Below are 11,963 nucleotides of genomic sequence, written 5' to 3' on the forward strand. Positions count from 1 at the left end.
GTGTGTGTGTGTGTGTGTGTGTGTGTGTGTGTGTGTGTGTGTGTGTGCGGTCATGTCCACGCTTGTTCACTGATAGTGACTGGAAACGTGAAACATTCAAACAGGGTTTACTGTAATATTTCTTGTGTTTTGTTATTGTTTGGGAGGGTGTGTGTATGTGTGAGCATGAGTGTGTGCATGCTTCTCAGAGGAATGGGAAAGTGGCAGGAACTCTAGCTACATGTGTCCAAGTTCGCTGAAGTTTGCATGCAGATGGAATTTCCTGCAGATTGCAGAGGTGAATCAGGCTGATAAAGACTAAAACCAGCTGGCTGTGCCACATCAAGCTCATACACAACAATAATGGAGCGACTTTAGTTCAGCTGGATAAGGGTACTTGTTCTGCTTTTTGCCATCATTGTTTGTATATTTGGTATTTTGTGGAAAGGATACACTACGAGTAAATTCAAACTAGATGGATTTTGATCAAATAAACCAAAAAGCAAGATATAAGGAACAGCTTTAAAAGAAGTTGCTTTTCCTAAAAGACGTATTAAAGCCAACGACTGTGAACCCGCCTGTGATAGAGTTCTAGTGACAAACATATTTGCTTCACTGTACGGTAATAAATTATCTGCAGTGATCAGAGAAGAACAGCACAGTCTGAAACCAACAGGCCTGCACATCCATCATGGAGACAGTAAGGCAAGACAGATGGTCCACAGACATGAAGACAGAAGCTCGGAAAGCAAACCGAACACGGCTCAAAACTACACATTTACATCTCCAGGCAGCCATAAATGGTTTGTGGTCTACCAGGATTTTGGTTTGTGGAGAAAAGCAATTCGCGAGAGTTATTTGTGACCAAGAGGAATGTATAGTCTACTAAAACGCAAGAAACGGCTGTTGTGGAAATTTTTTTAACTTGTAAGATGATAGTTTTTGGTTCCCGACTAATTTAGTAATGACCTTTACGTCATTCGTCTTTAAAGAAAAATCCCTAAAAACTGAGGTCACTGATCTGCTACATTACTGCTCACAGCTGAATTATAGACGGAGTCATTATGGTTTTTATCATTAACAACTAGTGCATTACCACAAACGTTAAGCTTGAAGACTCCATGTATTTATCAAGAAGTCAACTTGTTTTCACAACGCTCTGCATAACTTTCTGGATTTAGCCAGAGAGTATTAGAAGAATAGTAACGGAGCTTTGAGTTGATGTGTGAGTGAACTCTGCTCTTGTATCCACTGAACTGGTCTTTACACTGCTCCTTTGTGTGGAGATTACGGCGACACGAGGAGGGATTGGGCCAGCACTACAGAAACAAAAAGCACAGAGGATTGCACTTCTGTGGCGGGGGGATGGGTGCGCAGGGGATACACAGATGGGGGTTACCAGTAACAACCCCAATGTTTGGGGGCCAGACTGAATGGGAGCTAGTACCCATTTCAACAGGATAATACATAAGAGGAGGGAACCGGGGAGGGGGACCTTCCCCCTTGACCACTATTGAGGTCTGCCCAAGTGACCAGCTGTGACTGTCATTAAAACCCAGTCTAGACTTTGACTTACAGGAGGGAGCAGGAAAAAAAGGGGCCGATGGAGGAAAACAAGGGGATCAGAGAACGAAAGCTGTTCCTTTGAGCTGCTAATGAGTCGAGTTCCTATCATTCCGTTCATGTTGGGACAGGAAATGGTAGACACTGTGAGGAAGAGATTAATAAAATATTGCTGCCGTAAACAATCGTCGCCTTTTGCTTAGAGTCAAGAACCAGCACGGTACCAACCCAAAACAGCTTCGACCTCGACTTGTTGTTCAGGCCTACCCACGCAGAACAAACCTGGCATCAGGAACGTCTGGTGAATATACTCAAAACGTTCTAGGAATACGGCAATAGGGTACACACAGATTTTTTTTTTTTTGGGGGGGGGGGAGGGGGTTGAGTTTGATACAGTAAGTATGTGCTTGTGTATAGAGAGGAGAACCATTACCAAAATGCACTGGCTGAAATTAGATCCAAACGGATACCAGACAGAGTTGATCAAGACAAGCAGACGCCACCAGACAGAGTGAGTGCAACACACACACACAGAGGCATAAACCGCACACACACACACACACACACACCACAACTGTGCCCTAATCAATGGTAAGGGAAGGAGGAAAGTCATTACCTTTGTCTGCATCTCAGGGTCAGATTACTGATCTGATTCTAAAGTGAAGTCTTCGGGGCTGAGGCTGCCTCTACTATCTCTACCAACCAACACTCTGCAGACTACGTCCCATCCTGCCTGTCTGTCTGTCTGTCTGTCATCCTGAATAAATCAAAGGTACACAAGTGAGCGCTCAAGCCTTTTTTACTTTCTGCAGGTGCTCAAACTGATCAAAGTTGTATCGCCCCAACATATTGGAGTTTACAAATTAAAGCCTCTGTTAAGAATTACCATCAAAACTCACAACAAAAAACTAAAATAAATCTATGAGCACAGATGGACCATAGGTTGCTGTAACTATACCTCAAACAGAACAACAGGGGAACACAATGCAACACGACACCGCCATGCTTTACCATGCAGGCTTAATGTGACGTCCCCAACAGCATTCTGCTTGTTTTAAACACATTTAAATGTGTAGATGACGTTACCACTGGAACAAATTAGTCAATGTTACAGTGTCAATTAGTACATGCTCTGTTGTATTTGCTTTTCTCCTGAATCTGAGGCTATGCCATGTGACTGAAGTTCTGCATAAAAGGATTTCTCTCATTTATATTTCAGAGCACTACCTCATGGCCAGTTAAAACAAGTTTATATTGTTTCTAGGATCTTGTGCAAGGGTATGTTTTTTAATAAAATAAGATTGGAAAATTGAAGGTGCACTGTGACCTTATAACACCTCACAGTGTTGCTTATAAAACAAAATCGGAATCGGCAGGTCAGACTTTTTTGAAATCGGTGATCAGAAAGAAAACCAATCGGTGCACCCCTACATTAAACATATTTTTTTATAATGATTGAAAAAAAAATGTAAATAGGGAAATTTAGATTTTCTTCATGTGTTTGATATAAAACTAAAAAAGACCAACTGCAGCTAATGTGCTTTGTTGGCATAGAACATTTACAGCATTCAGCTACACTAGAAATAAAATCTTTTACCATACCATACCACTTTATTTATAGAGCACTTAAAACAGCTACAAGGCCAACTAAAGTGCTGTACAGACAGAACAACAGGTAACACACAAAGCAAAATACAAAATGAGGTAAATCAGAATATAGACATAAAAACGATGCAGATAATGACGACAAACCAGTGTGGAGCATACAGGATCGAAACACAGATCATCTGGTGTTGAAAGCTACTGAATAGTAGTGGGTTTTTAAACAGGACTTGAAAACCGAGAGGGAGGGGGCCTGTCTGACAAACAGAGGTAACTCGTTCCAAAGTCTTGGTCCTGCTACAGAGAAGGCCCTGTCACCTCTGCGCTTGACAAGTTCCTGGAACTGTGAGGAGCAACTGGTCCGCTGACCTCAGGGAACGTGGTGGGACATACGGTTGTAGCAAATCAGAGAGATGGGGGGGGGGACTGTTCAGTGATTTGTAGACATACATGAGTATTTTGAACTGGATTCAAAAGTGAACCAGTAATCAGTGCAGTGAGGCCAGAACTGGTGTAATGTGCTCTCTTTTGCCTGTACTGGTTAAAAATCATGCTGCTGCATTCTGGACCAGTTGTAGTCGTGCAATGGAGGTCTGACTGATACCAAACAGGAGCGAATTGGAATAAACTGTTCGCCAATATTTGAAAATTATCAACAAACAAAGAGCTATGCTGCATCTTTGGGTTCTGCAAAAACAACAGCTTTACTGCAGATGAAAAATATTTGATCAGACAGGTATTCCACAAAACAAACCAAAACAAAATTGCAGAAACTATATTTTGGATCATATCAGCCAAAGCAAATCAAGTTCAAGAATTTAGGAGAAAACTTGAATAGATTGTACACATTCCTGCAGAAAATAATGCATGTCTAATCTTTAATCTAAAAAAAGGGAACAAATTAAACACCTCTGCAGAAAGATATGTAATGCAGGACAGGTTTCAGGCCTAGCCTTGTTGACAACACACACACACACACACACACAACTTCCTAACCTACCAAGTCTGTCAGGCTGTTCAGTGAAAGTAACACATTTCCTTTGTGTGTATTCAAGATACGGTCCAAACATGTGCTATTTTACCACCAATCTGTATAATTTCACAACTTTTAACAATGCAATAAAAGCACAGAGGTAGACACACTCTGTAGGCAGAAATCCCTTGTGGTTTAATATTAATATGGGAGATGGAGTTAAGGTGGGGGGGGTGGGACGGGTCAGTCTGAGGCTATGCTGTCTGCTTTGGCAATTAGGGCTCTGTGCCTCCGGGCCAGTGGAGGTCATTACCAACACTGGTCATTATTGAGTGAAAACTAGACCACCCCAGACACGACCTGACCCTGACTGGCTCTGAGCCACATCACAGACTGTTGGTAAACACTGAATGCTAGAGGACGTGCCTAAACACAGAAACTCCTGCAACTTCATTTAATGAAAAACCAGCTGCAGGTTCTACAAGACGCATCCGAGTGACATGTCTTAAAAGATCTGATATTGTGCGTTGATACAAATTTAGAAATGCATATATATATATATATATATATCTTTTTCCTATCTAAAACTAGGCCATATAAACCTTATCTAAAATGTCTTCTTCTAACAAGCACACACCTTTGAACCTAGTAAGATTTGCTCTTTGTTCATTCTTTTGGCTCTGCCTCAATGGGCAGGTGTGCACACGCCCCATTCTGACTAGCTTCCACCACAAAAACTCCTTCACATCAGAAATGACATCAAATAACACCTGTTTGCCAGTTTACCCTTTCACAGTCGCATCCCTGTGCAAGAATACAGAAGGAAAACTTCACCTAGCTCCTAATGTGATGCACACAGATGCACCAGAGCACAAGACAAGGACAAATGTCAGTGCAAAGTTCAAGAGATAGAGAACCCATTAACAAAATAAATGTACAATAAGAAAATAACAAGCTTATTTCAACTCCACGATGAATGCAAGCCTAAGACGTTCACGATGACGAGCTACAACAATAATTAATTTCCCTTTGGGATTAATAAAGTATTTCTGAATTTGAATTCTCTTAACACCCTGGAGGCAAGCCGGTAAATGAAAACAAGTTGGACCACAGATAAAGCAGCGATTAAAACCTGACAAAGCACAGGCTCTTTTATAGGAGATAGAGAAAGGAGAGGAGGGAAACGGAGAGACGACGCGCCCTGCCTCACAGCGGTGTGGTCGACCGTGTACATATCACATTGCTACTGTGTTTAATTCACACAGGCTGACTGCGTCACGAAGACATGTAATACCCATAACACCAGTGATCTGTATGAAGTCAACGACACGTGACACACTTACCAAACCTGTGAGTGAAGTGTAATCTCACGAAAAGTTGCTTGCACGGGCCTGTAAATCTGCAGCAACTTTCAGATTAGTCTGGTTTCAGCTCCTGCACGATGAAATCTATTAAAAAGGTGTGAAACCACAGCTTAAGTTTGCCGTGCATGCCCCTTACCAGTTGGACAAACTCATCATCGCGTTGTCTTGTTTTGTTTGTTCCTTAAACCCACCCACGCTCCCTTGCCTTCACATACCCCAGTTAAAGTTGGAGGAGCCTAGGCAAACAAGCCAAGTAGGTGTAATAATTTCCCTAGCCTGCCTTTTATGACCTTATCCTACTAAGCAGGGGAGGAAAATTGATACGATTCTTAGTAGAATGACTCAACTATAAAAGATACAACATATGCCTTAAAAAGATTAAAATTAAGACAAGCGTTTTTTAATGGTTAAGTCCTTCATTTTTGTTACAAAGATAATCTCGAGTGGCCACATTCTAACACAGTAAGGGTCAACAAATGCATACAGCTTTATCCCTTATAGCATTATTAAAAATATCCTTGTTCATATTTAAATCAGGTCTAACTTGAATTTGAATAATGACCCATGGATGTAAATCAGAATTGGATATCAGCTGCTTCAGCAGATGGAGTTGATTCTGACCGAAGCAGACCTGTAAGCAGCGCCTCAAAAGCCCCCCAATTTACCACATTTCCATCACAATGAACCCAGACTTCAACCCTGACCAGTCTGGGACGGCTCAATGTGTGGCTGTTGTCACACTATGCTAGCATTCACTTTCAACTAGAGGCCCAATAAGCAGCCTTTTTACTCCTTACAAATGGGCATCAATGATCAAGCTGCCAGTGTTTACTCTCAAGAATGCATAAAGTAGGTTAGTCCTCCATTCGAAGACTCTCTCATGCACACGTTCATGTTAAAACTTGGACCATATTACTCACCCAGCAAGTTATCAAATGACAAGCTGATGTAACATTTACGGTAATATTTAGACATGGTCTTATCCTTTCTTGTACCAAGAAAATAATTCACAGCGCTGTTCCTTTAACTCACAATCAGCTTCTTAGACATCTCTTACCGCCATTCTTCCTAGGACAAAATGCATCACTTTTCTCATTCATGTGTATTTGGGCTTTTAGCACCAGATATCTACAAGTACTTTCTTCCTGTCTGGAATGAAGATCGTGAATATTTGAAAGAGAATCCATACCAGCAGAAAATTGCATTTTAGTGGTATACATTCCTGTTAGCATTAGGTTTTTCTATACATGTTCAACATTTAAAATAAAAGGCTTAAAACAGCTATAATAAATATTGATAATTAGGAGAACAATCATTGAGAGATCAAAAATATTATTTATATGACTGGGCAAAAAAACTGATGAGTAAATATAAAGCAATTACAAATGTTGAATGTAGAAGAAAAAAAAGCCAATTACATACACAAACTTTGTAGTGTTTATATGTAAAATAATAAATGTAATAACAGACAGGAGTGTAGGTTTATTAAATGTAACAACGGCCTGCCAATTGATATTAGGACATTGTCTCAGGCAGGACACTAAGCAAGCTAACAGTTTGTTTTGTAAATATATTAACTTGGAGATTGACTGCAACACAAACAGCAAACTTTAATTAGCCCTTCACTAATCTACATCAGGAAATAAATCTGATTAGTTGTTAATAATGTCGAGCTATCAACAGAACTCAACTTGAGACATTTGGCTAGCGACAGTTAGCTGGCGCCTCCTCAGCTCCACCATGTTGTTGTTGTGGTTCAGCCGCTGCCTGCTCATTTAGACTCTCGTCTCATTTTGCCACTCGATATAAATCATAATAAACAAACTAACAGTGGAATGACTTTTTTTTTTTTTTTGTCGGAGCTAACAGCAACCGAGCGCGGTTTTGAGGTCAGGTAAAGCTAGCCAAATCCTTGGTACGGGAGCGCCATGGCGATTAGCGACAACAGGCGATGCCCAGCAGCAGCGGCGGCAGTTCAGGGAAACGCACCGAGACAAAAGCCGGAGAAGAGCGACGTGCTCCGGGTTAAAACTTACCATCACCGACAGCAGCCGACCCGAGCAGGGCCAGCAGCGTTAGGGCAGTTTGTTTCAGAGCCATGTCTGCAGAACTCCCATCTCGATATGCGCTCCAAGTGTGTCGTTATCAAGTCGGCCAGACGTGAAACACAACCACAGTCCGACCGCACGCACCACACCGACAGATACCGAACAACCAGCCCAGCCAGTGACGTGTTTAAAGGGGGGCAGGGCTGGCTGCTGCACGGCCCCCTTCTGTCCTCTGACACCCAGGGCAGGCAAGTAGGTAATAGGTATCTGCACGAGCCAAACAAAACCAACTTCCTGTCACAAATTACCGAAGAAAGTGAAGTGGTTTCTGTATTTATTTTTTTTTATCTAAACATGTATGCTTACTTGACCATAAACAAATCATTCTACGGGGGTGGCTGCAATGACTATTTTTTTGTTGTTTGACTTTTTATAATGTAGCTTTGTTAGTAGCTAATCTCTACAAATAAATACACTCTGAGCTTTTTAAGTCTTTAAAAATAACCCAGTTAATCTTGTTCAAGAATCGCACTGTATTCTGTCGTTTTACACTACTTTTATCTTTTAAATACTGTTGACAAGTTTTTAGCTTTTAGCTAGACTTTTGCTGCTTTTAGTCTTTTAGCTAGCATTTCATATTTTTTACTTTTAGGCTAGTTTTGCTACCGGGTAGCAATTTGTAGTTTAGCAAGTGGTTTGCTACTTTTAGCTAGCATTTCACTAGTTTTGGTGTTTACAATTTTAACCACTTTTAGCTAGTATTTTGCTACTTTTAGTTAGCCTTTTGCAACATTTAGCCTTTAGCTAGTATTATGCTATTTGGACCTTTAGCTAGTCTTTTGCTTCTCTTAGCTTTTAGCTGTTTTGTTACTTTTAGTTTATAGATACCATTTGGCTACTTTGGGCTCTTACCTGGCATGTAGCTACTTTTAGCAAGCATTTTTGGTACATTGGGCTTTAGCTAGTGTTTTGATTTTTGCAAATTTTAGCTTTTTTTCTTTTTTTGCTCCTAATTATTTTTTGGTTAATGCTCAACTTTTTCAACAGCTTCTTCAACAAATTTCAGCAAAGCCATCCAGCCCTCAGTGTCCACTGTAGTTTGAATTAATAAAAATAAATTTAAATTTCATTGTGTTTCATTGTCCTTTTGTTTATCAAAACTCAAGGAAAATTTAAAAACAAGAAGCTTGACAAATGAACATGTTAGATAAGTTATAATAAAAACAAATAGCTGAAGTTAGGCCAGACTCGACGGCTTCCTGTTCGGCCCTGTTTATGTTATATTTCTATGATAAATTAACATGTTTTTGTTCCTCTGAAGCTTTAATCCTCTGGTTCTAGAATTAAACAGCAGGAAGATTAAAAAAAAGTTCCTAAAGTTTAAATTAGAAATAGCAGCATGCACTTGATCTTTTTTCCAGCTTATCTCAAAGCAGCAGTATTGGATTTTTGATAAACTTGTATCTTATTGCAATTTTTAAAAGCAAATGTGTAAAATAACCCGGCAGTTAAAAATAGCTGCTTGTGTTTTGGTTCAGATTGAGTCCAGTTTTCTTTCTGCATTCAGCCTGTGGGTGCGTCGGGCTGCAGCCAGGTGCATGTGGGACTTCATTTGTGGCTGCTTTTATCACCTCGTTCTTTAGCTGGTGCTCTGACTGATCCATCCTCAGGCCCAGTTGTGTCTGCATAGTCTCCTCTGTGGTTTAAAGCTCCACATTATCAACACCTTTTAGTTTTTATCTCCAGCCTTCTTTAGTGCATGCCATCCTCTACTACAGAAATCCTCTGGTCTCAGCTGATGCACAGGGGATGATCCCACTGTGAAAAAGAATACACAACTCTGGGAAACAAAGGGCGAGGTGGGATGGACGTCTGCACAGAAATGCAGGGAGTTCAGACTCTCTGGTACTTGAGCCCCCCACCCTCCAGCTGTGGTAAAAATAACCAGCGCTTCAGGGTCCAGACATACTGGTACTGGGAGGGAGTATTATCTCACTAGAGTTTGTTTAACAAACACACAGACACACACACAAAGATAAACGATGAAAAAGCACAACAGAGATAGAAAGCGCTCACTGTCTCACAGCTGTTAAACAGAAATGACTGCACTGATTTCATTAGTTTTGCTGCTGAAGTAATTTAAAGTTTGGTGCCACGTTTGAGTCTAGTAAAACATTTAGTGTTTTCTGACACTACAACATTTGTGTTTGCGTTGCAAAGAGAAACTTCAAATCTTCTGAAGTGGGGGTTCTGTGGAAAGGTTATGAGTAATTAATATCGTACCTGTAGTAGATGGTTCTTTGTATGTCCTTGGTTAGTAAAATGTTTCACATCAATTTCTGCCTCCGTTATCATATTACAATTGCGGTGTTCAGAGGGATATGCTTAATTGCAAGTGCAAACTGCAGCAGCAGTTAGCTATAGCATTTCTGACAGGGATATAATTTTTTTCCTGGATAATCTTGTTACATGAAATTAACAAGAAAGTAAGAGTTTACTTGAACTGTTCTGAAAATTGTTTTTAGACTGGAGTTGTTTGAAAACAGCAGCAGTTCACTTTGCCCAGACTAGCCCAGGGCTATTCAACTAGGGGGCCACAGTTACTGAAAGCCAGCAGCTCAGGGTTCGGACATCCAGCAATTAAAGTCATTATGTAAATAAACCAAGAATTACAATAATCTGTTACCTTTTAAATTTGTTTATTTTGTTGCATTTGTTGCAGTAGTCCCTCCTTTATCACAGGGGATCCATACCCTGGAGCCCTGCGATAAGTGAAAAACTACGAAGTAGGACAAGTAGTAAGTAGTAGTTTAATTATATATATATATATATATATATATATATATATATAGGCGTTTTAAACCCTTCCAACACTCTTGCAATATTCTAAACAATGTTTCTAACCTCTAAATGCTCTAACAGAGCACAGAAGGTCATGACTTCAGCTCCCTGCCTCCACTGCTCTCAACCGCCTGCAAGCGTTCTTGGCCACGCCCACTTCACCGCTCTGCACGGAGAACTGCTGATCAAGTGCGGCAGGAAGCTTATCCTGCAGTATGGGCTGCACAAAGGTACAGCAGGTGCTAAATAATGTAAAATATTTAAAATAAAAATTCCATGCCAATTGTGCGGCTCATCCATCAATCAGCCAGTTGTGTGTCATGTTCAATCTTATTTTGAAAAAACGTAATAGAGCGAGTCTGCGAAAAATGAACCACAAAGTAGCGAGGGACTACTGTAAACAAATCCCAAACCCAGAAAAAACGTCCCCCATAAAAAAAAAATAAAAAATAAAAAACTCATTGGTGGGCCGGACTAAAGTCCCCCGCGGGCCGGAAGTGGCCCGCTGACCATCACTTGAATAGCCCTGAACTAGCCATTAGCTCATCATACTGGACAGAGTAAAACTGCTTATCACCAAACTGGGTTCTCCAAAAAGCTATCTGTAACAGGTAAGATATTACTTGCTCGTAGTCACCAAACCTTATGCTTTATGGTATTTTAATTATCCCTTTAAGTTATTTTAACACAAATAAAATCCATTATAAATACATCATGCCAAACAAGCATCTGATAATTTTTTTCTGTCTGTGGGGTAAAAATAAATAAATAAATAAAACCTCAATGAGTGTCAAAATCAAGAATGAAAAAAAAGGGTTGATGTTAAAACAACATGTTTGTTTGGAATTTTATTTGATAATTGTTCACTAATGGAAAAAAGAAGAATAGAGAAGCTCCAAATGGTTAAGCAGAACAAGAAAAACAGCTCAAATCCATTTTATGTTTACAACATAATGCTCTCTGCTGGCCTATAATAAAATGACAGTCTTCAAAAATATATAAAATACAGCACAGATGCTTGAAAACAGTTTTTTTATTAAAGGTACAATATTTAATATTTTTTACATAATTTGTTTTTTTGACCTTAGTGGTTGTGATTATACATTTTTTAACTTTACAGAAACATTAAAAAAAAATCCTTAAAAAAATATTAAATTGTGCCATATAAAGTATACAGAATGTGCCTCATATTTGAATAATAAAAATATGTTCCCTTTTAAAATATATTTACAGTCATTATATTTGTAAACCTCCATACAAGTGAACTGTTCGAATATATACATCTACATTTGTGCAGCGTGTCTTATGTTCATTACGTTCATTGTACTTATTTACTTTTACATTAAATATGCTTACAAAATACGTAACGTGCTTTATTATTTCTTACACATCATATCTAGAGAATTTAACCAAGCTTTGTGACTTTTTGTGGTTTTGAGTAGTCATTGTGGAAATTCCACCCAGCAAAGAAAAAAAAAATGACAAAAAGGAAAAAGATGAGTATGAGTAAATGTGTTATGATAAAATTTCCATCCTGTCTGCGTAATGTTGGGGGATGATAAACCATATACATATAAAAGTTTTATATATGGA

The 11,963-nt window shown here is 39.5% G+C and overlaps 1 protein-coding gene across 1 annotated transcript in view; it reads right to left on the minus strand.

Annotated features, from left to right (window-relative positions):
• acvr1ba (activin A receptor type 1Ba) overlaps positions 1-7,683 on the minus strand; it is a 15,302-nt gene extending 7,619 nt beyond the window's left edge. The window contains exon 1 of the mRNA XM_037684874.1: positions 7,518-7,683. Coding sequence (XP_037540802.1) covers positions 7,518-7,581 — 64 coding nt within the window. The 5' untranslated portion in view covers positions 7,582-7,683. The remainder of the gene's footprint in view (positions 1-7,517) is intronic.
• Between the last annotated feature and the right edge of the window lie 4,280 nt (positions 7,684-11,963).

This window comes from Nematolebias whitei, chromosome 11 (genome assembly GCF_014905685.2).
Source record: "Nematolebias whitei isolate Nwh7 chromosome 11, NemWhi1, whole genome shotgun sequence".
Lineage (NCBI taxonomy): Eukaryota > Metazoa > Chordata > Actinopteri > Cyprinodontiformes > Rivulidae > Nematolebias > Nematolebias whitei.